This window comes from Hoplias malabaricus, chromosome 5, assembly GCF_029633855.1.
Source record: "Hoplias malabaricus isolate fHopMal1 chromosome 5, fHopMal1.hap1, whole genome shotgun sequence".
NCBI classification, from domain to species: domain Eukaryota; kingdom Metazoa; phylum Chordata; class Actinopteri; order Characiformes; family Erythrinidae; genus Hoplias; species Hoplias malabaricus.
Window position 1 is genome coordinate 51,119,671 of NC_089804.1, and position 15,474 is coordinate 51,135,144.

Genomic DNA, 15,474 nt, shown 5'->3' on the forward strand with positions numbered 1-15,474 from the left:
TGAGGTTTGGAAATCTGTTATCAAAACACGGACTGTAATATTGTGAAAGGTGATCCTCAAATGTGTGTACAGTGGTGTGCAAGACTACCTCTTTGTTGCATATTTTTATACGTTTTGGTATGATTACGGCCTCTGGCACACGTGTTCATGTTATGTGAATGTATACTGGATGACACCTATATGAATTTCTGAACCGTGTTGTAATGCAGAGATGGGTACATGGATTTGCAAAAAAGTATAAACCGGTTGTAGGTGACAGCTTTGTCTTGTCACGATTCATTAGAGCTGCTGTTTAAATCTCCACAGACTCCTCACCTGGTTAACCTGAATGAGGATCCACTCATGTCTGAGTGTCTGCTCTACTATATCAAAGACGGAATCACAAGGTATGAAACTTCTCCTTATGCCCCTAAGCAGCCAATCAGTGTAGGCTACATTTAAATACCTGCTAATAGTTTTTTACCTTCAGCTGAAGTGGGACAAAATGTACAAACGGGACATTCCTACCCTTTGATCACAAAGATGAAGCTCAGTCTTGCCCTGTAGGATTCAGTGGCTTTTATAAGAATTCTGAAGCACTTTTTTTCTTTATCAAGACTTTCAGTGTAGAGATTGAGCAGCTGGCTCCATGCTGCCATGGGTCAGCAGTGCAGCTGTCCCTTTAGGCCAGGTTGTGGTGTTTGATTCTGTCTTTGTGTTGACAGGGTGGGCCAGGCAGATGCAGAGAGAAGGCAAGATATTGTTTTGAGTGGTGCACACATCAAAGAGGAGCACTGTATCTTCCGCAGTGAAAGGAATGCCAATGGGGATGGTGAGGATTAACTGAAACCACACAATCTCATTTTTAGTCTGTAGAGCTGGTGGTGTTTTACAATGTATTTCTTTTATGTTTTTGCTTGAGTACTCATCATAGATATGCAGTACTCTACTAGGAATAATGTTTTAGAAATATTTTCCCCTTTATGGTCACCATGTTACACTGGATAAACATTAACATTCCACAGGTTTAGTCTGTGTTTCGGGCTTTTGATGTCAGTGTATACATGGAGTGAGAAATTATTAGCATTGAATTTCTTTGATATAGTGGTAGTTTTACAACAACAGAGGGACTCCGTAAATAAATCTCAGGTTTTATAAGTTGCTTAAATTGAAACCTCAAACTGAGATTACTAAAATAGGTTCCTGAGACTGACTCTTCTCTGCTGGTGTCACAGTAATTGTAATGCTGGTGCCATGTGAGGGATCAGAGACATATGTGAATGGCAAACGTGTGGATGCTGCAGTGCAACTGCGCTCAGGTGAGTCTCCCTGCCACCGCTTCCTTTACATCCAATATGGCAATAATAATTCACCTGTGCTTCAAAGCCTGGTGCCTGTGAATTTATTATATGGCAGTCAACCGAGAGATGACCTTGCATGAACTTATTTGCAGGGGTGTGTGTGATGACCACCAAACTGTTTTCTTGAATTCTCCTTAGGTAACCGAATTATCATGGGAAAGAACCATGTGTTCCGCTTTAACCACCCTGAGCAAGCACGTGCTGAAAGGGAGAAGACTCCATCAGCAGAGACACCTGTGGAGCCTGTGGACTGGACCTTTGCTCAGAGGGAGCTTCTGGAGAAACAGGGCATTGACATGAAGCAGGAGATGGAGAAGAGGTAATGTGGGATCTACAGGCTATGATTTTTACATCTTGTATTATCTTCAGTTCTTGCAAAAAAAAATCTAGTAAAATTTTCAGGGTAAAATGCTAACAATTATACAAGCTACTATGGATTTGTATAACACAATCCACTCTACTGAGGTCAAAATGTATGTACTAAGCTTTGCAAGTTCTGTTATGGAGACTGGTTTACACACGCGCACACACGCACATGCATGAATTGGATTATTCTGCAGCAGCTCTCTCATGCATGTGTCCTGCGCTGTATTATATGTAGGCTTACTGAGATGGAGATCCTCTATAAAAAAGAGAAGGAAGAGGCTGATCAACTGCTTGAGCAGCAGAGACTGGTAAGACTGATTCTATTTGGTCTGTCCTTTTTAGAGATTTTAGTAACTGTTCAGCTGGGCCATGGATTTTTTTTTCTGAAATGTTGCTTGTTATCCATTTTGAATATGGACAATGAAATAATAAAGTTGTTTGTTTGAGGGGAGAGATGTTCTGTACTGTTAATTAACAATTGGTTTCATGTTGATAATGTCAGGTATTTGGGGGGTTATATATAAGGCCCTAGTCTCCCTTGTGCTCTGCTGAAGTCCATCCAGCACTAATTCTGCACTCTTAGCTGTGACACCTTGAGACTTTTGTGCGTGTGTGTGTGAGAGAGAGAAACACTTCTCCCAGTGCATGGCTGAACCTCTTTGCATGGAAATGAAATCCACTCTGTCTGGATTGATATAGGGAGAGGCAGGAGCCAATTTATTTACCCCCTCTATTCCTGTTATGGACTGAATTGCAATACCCATTTGATATAGCAAAAAATTAGATTTCATCAAGGTTTTCAATAGAATTCTTGTTTTATTACACTTTCTTAGAATTAAAGAACTGCATCTTGCAAAACAGCACCAGGAAAAGGCAAATTAATAGAATTTTAAGCAGTTACACAGAATTCTATCTGGTCAAATCAGAACCATGGTTTTTTTGTGTGGCAACCTTGCTTTTGTTAAAAATAAATAAATAACAAAAAATCAATTAAAGATTAAAAACAATACAAATTAATTTTGTTTCAAATATTCTTAAATTGTGTACATGATGTGCTTTATTCTGTTGCTGCCTTTGCATGGTCTGTCTTTATTAGCATGTTCTTTTAACAGTCCAGTTTTAATTCTAAGGTGTTTGTAGAGCCTCATATTTAGTGCTCTTTGCTGAGCAGTGTTTTTATGCTGGTCAACCTTGAGTCTGCCTTTGAATTGCTCACTAGATTTCTGTTTGTTTCTGTTTGAGTTTTTTGGCTCTTCAATGCAGTTGCTGATATCTCCAATGCATTGTGATAATAACCCAAGATTTCTGCTGTAGTTGATGAAGGCTAGTGACAATGTGGTTTCTCATTGACTTCTGTAGAGTTATACCCTTGTATGACTGGACAAAAAGGGCATGCTTGAGTTTGCTGGGGTTCCTAATCAATGAAGACAAGTTCTCCAATGCTCTGATGTTCTCATCAAAAGAATCATATTTACAACATGACACTCAAACGTGGCATACCACACTTTTAAAGCAAATGCAATTCCTCAGTCACCACCTGTCTCCTGTTAGCACCTTTGCTATCTGGCTACAATTTGTACTGTCCTCTGCATACTTGACCTGGAAAAATGAGAAACTGCATTTTCTCTCAACTAACTTCTTAACTGTAGTGGATGAAATCAATGCTTTTAACTTCCTTCCAGCCTGTTTTTTCTCTGTCTCTTTCTTTACTGACCTGTAATAAACACGCAAGAGTCTTCTAACCCACTGCTAGAGCTATTATGAACTCCAAAATCAAATCTCCATCACGGACTTCAAATGGGGGATGGCCCAAAACTCCACTGGCTTTTGCTGCATGACTCTGAAGCATGTTTTGGGTGCAGCTTTCAAGTGCACTAAGAGGAAGAGGAGAGCAGACTTTTTAAAAGAACAAAAGTCAACCAGAGCAACATCTGTCCCCAGTTTGTTTACATTTGCTCATATCATGATTACTTTCAATATTGATATGCAACTTGGGACCCATTTACCTTTGCACTTAAGGAACCAGTAAAGTTCCATCACATTTGATTATCCTGTATTTAACTGACATTGATAGAATAACCAAATACAATCACTTTTATTGGTGGCTGAAAAAGTGACTGGATGATCACCTATGCATAATTTTGTTCAAAGTTGAAGGTTTGTATAAATTAAATTTAACATATATTTAAATCTATTAATTAATATATTTGAGCCCTGTTTCAGTAAATCCTGCAGCTGTGGGAGTTCCCTTTTTGCATATCATCACTCGTGTCCATTCTTTACAAGAAACATTCCTTTTGGTTTGATCTTCTCATTTTAATTTTTCCATTTTGTTCCGCACTTTTTTGGTTTTGTTTCTTGTTTTGTTCTTTCAAGGATGGAGACTCTGATAGTGGCGATGATTCTGATAAAAGATCATGCGAGGAGAGCTGGAGACTCATCACTTCGCTGCGGGAGAAGCTACCTCCCAGTAAATTGCAAACCATAGTCAAAAAGTGTGGATTACCAAGCAGTGGCAAACGAAGAGAGCCTGTCAAAATGTACCAGATCCCCCAGCGCCGACGGCTCACCAAGGACTCCAAGTGGGTGACCATTTCGGATTTAAAGATCCAAGCGGTCAAAGAGATTTGCTATGAGGTGGCATTGAATGACTTTCGGCACAGCCGCCAGGAGATTGAGGCTTTGGCAATTGTGAAGATGAAGGAGCTGTGTGCCACATACAATAAGAAAGACCCCAACGAGCGAGATTCCTGGCGAGCTGTTGCTCGGGACGTCTGGGACACAGTGGGGGTTGGGGATGAGCGTATTGAAGATGTCATAACCAATGGACGGGGTGTAACTGATATGGATGACCTGAAGGTGCATATAGACAAGCTGGAGGACATTCTGGAAGAGGTGAAAAAACAGAATAATATGAAAGATGAAGAGATCAGAGCCCTCAGGAATAAGATGGTGAAGATGGAGAAGGTTTTACCTCTGATCTCTACTGAAGGCCAAGAGAAGACTAATCCTGGGGGGGCAATGAGGGCCCGCAGCTCTAGTGAAGGCATGTCTCTTTCTGAGGATAGGCCTGAAAGTGAAGCACCTGAGGAAGATCAAGTGTCAAAGCAGATTGGGGATGATTCCTCAATCCGGCGGGGGCGCATGCGCTGGATGAGACAAGAGCAGGTGCGGCTTAAGAACCTGCAGCAGCAGGAGATCTCCAAGCAGCTACGCAGGCAGAATGGCCCTCATCGATTCATCCCACCGGAGGACCGCAAACTTCGCTTTCCTTTCAAAAGTAACCCCAAGCATCGCAACTCTTGGAGCCCTGGTACACACATTATAATTACGGATGAGCAAGTGATAGAGTTGAAGGTACCTAAAGAGGCAGTGCAGGAGGAGGATGGGACAGAGGAAATGGGAGACCCCAAGGAAAATGTAGGGCCTCCTGTTCACACCCACCCTCCTATTCCCAGCCCATCAGGGCAGTGGAAAAGCAAAGACCTGGAGCAAGGCATGAGCCATAGACATAATCAAGGCTACAGGAGCCAACATCCCCATGAAAGAGGCCGCAGCAACTCTTTCAACAGCAGCCAGCGGGCTTCTGGCTCTATGGAGTCTCTGCCCTCAGTGGACAGGAAGCAGCAAGCTCCACAGCAGGCTGTTTACCAGCCACGCTACAACCAAATGCAGCCTCATCTTTACCCTCATACTCATCCATCTCATCACTACCAACTGCAGCATCCACAGCCCTATCACTACAACAACAATGGCAGCTACAATTACCACCAGCAATATGCTCACAACCAGCAGCTTAGTCACCACAACAGCTTTCACACACCACCCCGCATGCGTAGACAATTGTCAGCCCCTAATTTGAAGGCTGGACGGGAAACCACAGTATGAATGGGAAGGGAGCAAAGCGTACTCTTATGAACTGAAGTATATAGTACACACAGACTTGCAGAAAAAAATCACAGCATTGGACAGCTTGTCCTCATTGAGTCAAACTTCAGTATTCTTTTATCGTTGTTCCAAATTATAGACTTTACCCCAAAATATTTGTTTTAGATCTTTGGTCCCCTCTAAACATCAGCTGTGCCACACTGCTTGTATCTAGCATCAGAAGGGATGTTTGAAGGTTTCCATGTCGCACTGAATTTAGTATGTTTTCAATTATTCGCACCATGTGTCAGTGGTTGATTCTCACTCTGTTCCTGAAACAATGCTAAAAGTCACCTGTTATTTAAAGATTTCTTAGTTTTTATTAATATTTGACTGAAGTTTCTTCAGTATTTTAACTCAACAGGATTTTAAGTAAATGCTGCTGCTTTTTTTCCACCATATTTGTTATCTTGTATAACCACTACTTTGCCACCACTATGTGCAGTTTAGCCTATGAAAACAGTTGACCCAGACATGGGGCCATTACTTGAATTTTCAATCAAAGTAGCAGTACAGTTACAGTTCACTCATTTTTGTATTGAAGATATTCAGCTGAAATATGCAAGGAATGCTGGAATACCTAGAAATCTTTCAAACTACCTGAATGTGTTATCCCATGAACTAGAGATCTAGTAATGCAGCTAATGTTTAACTGGTTTACTTTGTTTTTTGTTTTTTTTTAAACAGAAACTCATTATGGGTCCTCTTTCATTTCATTTAATTTTTACAGAAATTTGAATGTACTGTGGATTAGGAAGGCCCTAATTTAAAGGGGTTAAGTATTCTTACATAGTATTTTTAAAGTTGTGCCTTATTGGATTACCCTTATACCATAAATATTATTTCTCCTTTCACCTATTTTTCTGCTATCATAACAAAAAGTATATTTGCATTTGTCTGAGAAACGGCAGCACTTGCGCAGTGTTATATTAAATGCAGTTGTACGCAATTACACACAAGTAAGTGTATGTGCTACTGCCTTTTTTTTTTTTTTTCTTTACTTTAGGCTGAAATGTTTTGCATACATTAGCAATGAATGCCAATCTTTTGATAAAGTTTTGTTCTTTCCTGCAGTGAGTTAGTTACGCATGCTTGTCTAAAAAGACTGTTTAGCAGTGTTTTCAGAAAACCGCTGCACGGCAAATTGGAGTCTGCTTTGCTATGTGCTTTTCTTCTATTGTTCCTCTCGTTTGCTGCACTCTGAACCTCAATGCATGGGGCTTTCTGTTCCCACGGGGATGGAAGCAGTGTTCTCGAACACTCTGCTCTCCTATGCGTAGAAGTAGAATCCTGTGGCCATCTCTAGACACACACTCTGCATGATTAGAATCACGTTTGTTTTCTGGTGTCCCAAATGTGTGCAAATGAACTCGGAACGCTCAACCTCTCAAGGTGGAGGTGTCCAACAGGGCAGTTGCCATGGTTTCATGTGGCCTATTTGAACCTTCCAAAGGAGAACAAGAGCAATAGTGATGGAATCTGTGCATATTTTGTAAAGGCTAAGAAAGGCAAATCAGCAGGAGCAGGGCAGTGGATTTTTTTATTAGAGCTCGGTCAGAGTTTTTTTTTTTTTCATCTCCTCATTTACTTCCCTTTGTTTTGTTTTTTTTAATTGCATCAAGAGCACAACTCACTTGAGAAATCTTTCACTCTTCTCACATGGCCTCCAGGTCTATCTTCACTGAGCAGAATCACATTTATAATAACTTTTTTTTCCCCCATTCCTGCTTTATAGTATAATTATGTAATTGTGTGTTTGCTTCATTTACACAGCACACATGATTGTTATCAAATCACATGCTCAGACTCTGACCATGTCAATATGCCTGTCTGGGGCCTAGTGATGGAGAAATGGATCAGAAGATCACCTGAGTTCACTTAGAACTTGAATGTCTGCCAGGAGAAGCAGCCTTAATTTTATGTAGAACAACAGCAATTTTAAATGACTATTTCATTGATGGTTTCTCTCTAATTGATCCACAAAGGTAGAAAAAAATGAAAAACTATTATTTTGTTATAATGCTTTTTCCCCACTTAACTATCTGTATGCAGCATTTGAAAAAAGTATCTAAGCATTTATCTAAATTACTGCGATGGATATATTGCTTCTCTGTGAAACCTTGTCACTATTTTTAAATGACTATCAAAAGCATATTGTTCTTCTGCTCCAATGAGGAATGTTGCTTAAAACATGTACAGTGCTGACAGCAGCTCCATCTATGAGAAGGAAGGCTGATGACATTGTACAAATTGAAATGGACAATGTATATTGTTCTTTTTAAATATAAACTGTCAGATGTCTGTCTCTTGTTTGTTGTTTATGTGCAATGGTGATATTAAGTGCCTCAAAAGGGCTGTGTAATGATATATTTTTGTTTTTAGTTTTTTTTTTTAAAACCTAAATCAGCATTTTTGTGCAAACTATGATCTTCATGAGTTTGTTCAGTATAGCTTTGTCACATTGTAGTTAAAATAGAATTTCAAAACATGACTGAAATAAAAAGGCAAATATGCTGACTGCAGTTTTTGGGGACAGTCTTGAAACAACATTTTGTTGTTCTGATGTTCTTTACACATTATTTGATATCCACTGATTTAATTAATGTAGTGTAAATTATTTTGCAGGTATATAATCTCATTGGCACCCTTTGATAGATAATTCGCTAAAGTAATAGTGATTGCACTAATCATCAAAAATTGTTATCCAGTCCCATGCAATTCTATGACATCCCATAATTGCTTGTGCTGCAGCTTTACAATGAATGTAGGATTTAAATAATGCAAGTTGCTCCTCAAGGGGGAGCTATCAAATTGTGAGTCACTTCTGCATGATAAATGTTACATTAATTATTGTTGATGAGTCATTTGTTTATATGTGAGAACATTTCAAATGGCTTGCCAGGGTTTTTTTTTTTTTTTTTTTTTTTATTAATATATATATAATAACAAAAAACAAATCCACATTGCCATGGTGAGTGACCACACAAGCCAAAGTTCTCCTTTCTCGTGGCATGAGAATCTATAACTGCATGTAAAAGAGCTAAAGCAGAAGGGACGTATGTGTGTATGTGAGTGTGTGTTCTGTTAGTCAGCTCTGTTCTCTTAGTAGTTGAACAAATCCGATGAGCTAATTCGTGATAGCTACATGCGTGATGACTCAGAAGAAGTGGGCCATCTGTAGCACAGCTCATACCCCTGGCCTTTTCTCCTAAGCCAACGTTTATTGCAACAATACAATACATGCAACAATTGCAGTTGTTCTTTATGCCTGAAGAAAATCCGCTTCCTTTTCTCAGAAGATCACCTTTCTGTTGAGCAGTTTGGGAGAAGTACAGTGTAGTTAAAAAAATAAAAATAAAAAAAACTCATCTCCAATTCTGGCATATAATTGTTTGCCAGTTGTTCATGTAATACTCCAGTATCCATTTGTCAACAGACTATATAACTGAACTGGGGGAAAAAGGGTTCACTTGATTATTCATCATTGACACTACAGTTTAGTTTATGATGTCCTTTAAGGTTTAGACTGTAAAATTAGACTTCTGTCTGGGTAACCAGGCCTCATTTGTGCTGGATGCTTCCTTGACTGTGGAAAATGTCAAGAACATAACTGCATCATTACAATCTAATCACCTATTATTATTTGAAGTTTCATCGTTTACAATTTTCCTTTTGTCTCATGAAATGTATAAAGTCAGCTTAAATAAGAAGTAATAACCAATATTTCTTTTAGGCTATGATGTTTTTTCATTAGAAGCAAAATATTAGTTAGGAACTTTTGGGCATGCTGGGAGATTTTCTCAGTAATAGTGAGTTGGAAAGCATGATAATTTGCTGCTGTTTTAGGAGAGGATTTTGATGAGAAATTTGTCTATGATATCATAAAAAGTGAACAAAGCCATGAACTAACAAGGTGAAAAAAGGTTTATTAATTTCCAGAATATTTTTTTTTTTTTTAAAACAACTCAGGTAATCGTTGTCCTCAAGTACTGGAACTCTATGCTGTAGCCTGTGTCAGACTGGAGGAATGTATGATGCAGCTGAAGATTCATTGGGTTCCTTTTATTCTAACATAAAATGGGTTGACTTCCATTTGGAACACACACACTCAACACATGCCACTGTAAGAAAAAAGGAAGCCCAGCTGAGATTGTTGGATGTTTTGAAGTCTTTCTGCTTCTCCACCTCCGCTAGCAGTGTGTTGATGGGCCCTGTCTACTGTCCCCTCTCTTCTTCACGTTCTGTCCTGCAGGTCTATGAGAGCAAGCTTCAGGAACTGCAGAAACAAGTGGAGACTCGATCACTGATCGCAGAAACTCCAGATGAAGAGGAGGAGGAGGAGGAAGAGGATGAAGGTAAACATCTATTTCACTGACAAGTTCACAAGTGAAAGGAGTCTGTTTCATAATGTTTTGGGAGCGTATGCACTTTGATGAATTCTGAGGGCATTGCTAGTATGGTTGCTGTTTCTTCCTGCCACAGTACCATGGACACAGCATGAATTTGAGCTCGCTCAATGGGCATTTAGAAAATGGAGATACCATCAGTTCACTTCATTGAGAGACCAGCTGTGGGGGAATGCCGTCTACCTGAAGGAGGCTAATGCCATCAGTGTGGAGCTCAAGAAAAAGGTATAAAACTAGATCACTCCTCCTGCTCTAAGTGGTGAAAACAGGATGGCAATTTGGAAAATGCAAAGCTTGTATGTTTACTCTGAAACATATTAAAGGAGAAAGTATGAGATAGATGCACTGTGCACATTATACATTTGTGTGCTTTGTCTGTCTTCTAAGCACTGTATATGTGCATTCTAATCAAAGACAAAGTTAGCTTCATCAGTATTAACCGATGTCTTAATTGTCACTAGCCTTTAGTATAAATTTAAAAAAAAATAATAATAATAAATTTTAAAAAATCAGTTTTCTAATATAGTGAGTCATATTGGTCTGTTTCACAGACTGACACATTTGGTCTTGAGGGCCAGGCCATTACGGATATGTTTCACCCATTCATGCCAGGCCTCTCCTGATTTACTGACTTCTCGAATGTCAGATTGTTGCAGGCAACTTTTAAATGCTGAGTAAATGGGCAAGCTCCTGCATTTTCTTCTGCTCTTCAGCCTTGATTCACCTCCTGCTCCCTTTTATTTACGAGCTTTCTTTTTTCCCAGCCCCTGAATAGTCCAGCCTTAAAAGACCCTTGCTGTGGTGTCTTGAATTAAAATGTCTGCAATCAAGATTTATAATGCAGGTCAAAACTAGTGTCGAGATTTTAAGCCTTAAGTGACCAACAGGAACTGCAGCATTTAATGAATTTTGTACCAGAACATGGACAAAATATGACCCCAGTGCAACACTTTGTTTAATGCATGTTTCTTTCCAACAACTTATCATTTTTATTGTATCATTACCCACCTTTGTTCTTTGTGTCTGTCCCTGCCAGACTAAATCTCCTAACAAGAGTAAGAATTTAAAGAGGCTTGTTAACATTTTAAGTCTGGCCACCACTAAGATTGCCCTCTCTTTAAAGTCAAATTTTTAGCTAGTGGTCTTTCAATATGGAAGGTACAGTGGATGAAACAAGTAAATGACAGGGTTGTTGCCCTGTCTGACAGTCTAGAAGAGTGTACAAATATCCACGTACAATGAACTCCACCCTCAGTTTATGCATACTCTATGCTCTCACCCAACCCTTTTTCAGGGTTTTCCCTAGACATTTGCAAAGAAGAGACCAACAATTTTCTTCTCGTTTGCCATATATTTATGTTTCTCTTTAAGTTGATGCTGGTCTGTTAATTGTCTTCTCGTTAAAACCAACAAATGAACAAACACACACAAAAAAAACCCTAAAACCAATCCATCGTCTAATGCTACATTGTCTCTCACTCTTCTTCATAAAGGTCCAGTTTCAGTTTGTATTGCTGACAGACACACTGTATTCTCCACTCCCTCCGGAGCTGCTGCCTCCAGAGCCTGAGAAGGAGCGAGACTCCAGGCCTTTCCCTCGCACAGTGGTGGCTGTGGAGGTCCAGGACTTGAAGAATGGAGCCACTCACTACTGGTCCCTGGAGAAACTTAAGTGAGCTTTTACCTGCCAGCCAACACTGGCCTTTTGTCTTTCGAAGCAAATTTTTTACAATGTCTTTTCCTCATGGAGATTTGAGTTAGCATTTTCCACCCTTCCAAAACACCTAGTAATTGAAATTCCCATAATAATCCTGTTTTAGAGGAACATAGACAAAGGTTACGTAATGTACTGGTAATGCTCTGAGCAATGTTTTAAAAGCACAGTTCCTCCAACTAAAATTGTCGATAAAATGGCCACTCTTGTAGACTTGACTGGGTCATATTTCTTTATTCCATCAGGCAAAGGCTGGAGCAGATGCGAGAGATGTATGACCGTGCAGGAGAAATGGCCTCCTCCAATCAGGAGGAGGGAGAGGGTCCCCTGACCGGCAGTGACCCCTTCTATGACCGTTTCCACTGGTTCAAGCTAGTTGGGAGGTATGCCACTATTTTTTATTTTTAATTTTTTTAATTTTTAGGTAAATAATTTAAAGTTTAAAAATATAACATTTTAAGGCCTTATGATTAACCTTTAGTTCCCTGTATAATATGCTGTAATCTCTGTTTTGTTAAGTACTGGTGAAGTGTGTGTGTGTGTGTGTCTGTGTGTGTTCTGTGACTTCTATTGGTGTATTATTCTGGTGAAAGGCTCTCTGTAGGAATGTGTTGGGGAGGGGTTTCTAATGAATCATTCATGATGTTGTGTTAATTTAGTTCACATGCTACATTTTTCATACACAATTGTCATTGCCATCTTACTCATTTGGTCTGAGACATTTTATCTTAGGATCATTTCATTATGGTTGCCTTAATAATTTGAGTATTATTTTCTTCACTTTTTGTATTAAATGGTGTTACATTTTCCCTTATTTCATATTTGCTGCATTATATTTTCTGTAAGCCTGTTTTCATCTCATCAGTATGTCATTAGTTTTGTCTTTTTCATTGTGTCTTTTATTTGTCCACACCATTTTTGGATCCCCCCCCCCACTCTTGTTTTTGACAATTTCCTTTTTTGTACCCCTTGTATTTTTATTTATTTTTTGCTGAAAGCTCATCAATTCTTTGCTGTGAAATATTTTGTAATCATTACATGATAATTTACTGTTTGATATATGATGGTTCTGGTTATCAGGAGTGTTTTCTGTTTAAAAGGGACATATTATATGTTACGTGTTAGAAGTGTTCTTTGGGGTCTTATTAAAATGGCTGTGACGTGCTATGTTCAAAATGCCACAAGAATCAAACACCACAGCACAATTCCCCTCTGTTTAAATAGCCCTTTAAGTTTTACATTGTCTGCACTCTATGAAAGCACAACTTATGCAGACCAACAACAACAAAAAAAAACCTGAATGGATTGTCTTATTTTAAAATGTGTGGGTTGCTAGATGCTCCCAAGCCAGTGCAGTGAAATATTGATTGTTTTTATAATATGTCCCCTTTAATATTATATATTAAAAATTAATATCAATTTTTGTTGGTGTTGTGGGGTGGGATGGTAATATATTTGAGAGTCATTTAGAGTGGAGTAATATGAAATTTGATTAGTATAGAAATCAATAGTTTTACTGTGGTGGTGATAGGGATCTGAAGTTGCAGTGTATACAACAAAAAATAGTTATTTTATTTGCTATCCAGAAATATCTGTTGATCATTTTTATTGAATGTTTGGTAATGGTCAGATAATGGTAAATCTAAAAATAATATGGTGATATGTTTGCACTGTTTTATCTTTCAGCAGCCTATGTTTATTTCTCCACCAAGAATGTTTGTTAATATTTTGTTATAGGTCATATGTTTCTCAAACCAATCTCTTGGACATTAGGCAGTGTATCCATATCTATTTATCCATCATATCTTATCTGTCCTTAACTTTGTGAGGCATTATTCTTTTCTAGTTCCTAACAACACCAAGACATTGAAGACATATTAAGATTTTCTGTAAAATGAAGAATTTCATTCTGGATTTTTTTTTCTTTTGTTTTTTCTTGCAAGTTTGTACTGTACTTGAGCAGTTCCTGCTAAAGTTAGGGCCCTATTTGCTAACTCTTTGGCCCGTACTCGTCCCCTTTTTTGTTTTTTTTTGGCCCTTTCCCTTGTTTAGCTCTCCCATCTTCCATGGCTGTGTGAATGAGCACCTAGCTGACCGCACACCCTCACCCACTTTCTCCACGGGCGACTCTGACGTCACCGAGTTGGCTGACGAGCGGCAGAGTGAGATGGAGGACTTTTTGGATGATGAGGCATTTGTGGATGACACCAGCTCAGATGCTGGCACAGAGGAGGGCTCAGACATCTTCAGCGATGGCCAGGACCCCTTCTATGACCGCTCTCCCTGGTTCACACTTGTGGGCAGGTTGGTGTTTGGGGGAGAGACGGAGAGAGTGAGAGAGACGGCTGCTCTACACGCAATGCCATAGATGGGTTGTTTAAATGTAATCTCAGTACATTAAAGGAGCACAAATTATAATACTGAGAACCACTACTAATGCCAAGCTGACACACACAAATTGCTATTTGAATTAATGGATATGAATGTGCCTGTTTTGCACTGAATTTATTTTGTGCATTGTACATTTGATTGAATTTTGAATGTTATATTAATGCGCTAGGAGTAAAAACAATGAATATGAAATTACAAGATTATTTATTTTTGTTATGCCAGCAATAACTGCATTTGAAAAAATGAATGCAGCAAAAGCTTACCAGGCAGGACTTGTATTGTTTCTTGAAAAGGGTGATGAGAAGAAAAGTGTTCCAGTAGAAGTTGTGTAGAGTCTGTGGTCTCCTCTTACTCTCTGGTCAAAGCCTGTCACCTCACACCATCAAAGCATAGATTGCATTAACAATTGTCACTAAATGCTCATTTAGTTGTATATTATTTTAATATTTGTTTTGTCTGTTGTCTTGGACTTGTTGCTTTTTGCTTGGATTTATTATTTACTTTTTGTATCATTTTTTTTTTGTGTATTAAAAGCTGTTTCAGTCTGCTGTAGGAATAAGAGTGACGGAGGGGTTGGGTGTGTGAGTCAGTGCAGGGATGATGGAGTGAATTGTACTCTCATAAATAGACCTGCGTCACTGTGACCTCACTATGGCTGTGCAGTGATATCTCTCTGTCATCTTAGCCTCTTGTTTCTCTGAGAAAGGAGGAGGAGCACTATGATGGCAAATCAACGTTTCATAAAGCAGAACATGAAAATGCAGCCTTTTGCCCATTCATCTGTTAATTCCATAACAGACTGAAAATTCTATATTATTTCATAAATGTTTATTTTACCTTTTTTGTTTTTTAATTTTAATTTGTTGAATTATTTGTCAAACTAGACAAAGCACTGAGACCATTTTGATATAGCCTTAAAAGGAAAATCTTAAGTATCGTAGATTATCATTGTGTTCATATTGGGTAATATGTAACTGTTCTTATTCAAGTGCAGGAGTCAATCCTTTAATAGTTGAAAACAAATTGTTGTCCTGCCATTAATGCAGATTGTCTGGCACTATTGAAATAAGCGGCTCTGATGTTAAATATCAGCTGTGTCTGTGTTTGTGTGAGTTTCTCAGTGCATTATAAAAATTGGAACTCTCTTCTCCAGAGCCTTCGTGTATCTCAGTAACCTGCTGTACTCTGTGCCCCTGGTGCACCGTGTCGCTATAGTGACAGAGAAGGGGGAGGTGCGAGGGTTCCTGCGAGTTGGGGTCCAGGCGATTGCAGGTGAGAACTGCTGTGCTTCTTACAGCTGCCCTTGTCTGTCACATTCACCAATAATACA

General features: G+C 39.0%; 1 protein-coding gene across 7 annotated transcripts in view; it reads left to right on the forward strand.

The window, feature by feature from the left end:
• The window catches only part of kif1b (kinesin family member 1B), a 65,238-nt gene that overhangs the window by 33,214 nt on the left and 16,550 nt on the right, over window positions 1-15,474 (forward strand). For 4 of the 7 annotated variants that reach the window (XM_066671313.1, XM_066671315.1, XM_066671318.1 and 1 more), the window contains 11 exons: window positions 307-386; window positions 705-811; window positions 1,215-1,298; window positions 1,479-1,659; window positions 1,942-2,014; window positions 9,886-9,988; window positions 10,116-10,264; window positions 11,533-11,711; window positions 11,999-12,136; window positions 13,806-14,057; window positions 15,298-15,416. In XM_066671313.1, coding sequence (XP_066527410.1) covers window positions 307-386; window positions 705-811; window positions 1,215-1,298; window positions 1,479-1,659; window positions 1,942-2,014; window positions 9,886-9,988; window positions 10,116-10,264; window positions 11,533-11,711; window positions 11,999-12,136; window positions 13,806-14,057; window positions 15,298-15,416 — 1,465 coding nt within the window. Of the gene's footprint in view, window positions 1-306; window positions 387-704; window positions 812-1,214; window positions 1,299-1,478; window positions 1,660-1,941; window positions 2,015-4,082; window positions 7,396-9,885; window positions 9,989-10,115; window positions 10,265-11,532; window positions 11,712-11,998; window positions 12,137-13,805; window positions 14,058-15,297; window positions 15,417-15,474 lie in introns of those variants that run through there. The other 3 variants (XM_066671319.1, XM_066671320.1, XM_066671317.1) reach the window with 2 other exon arrangements.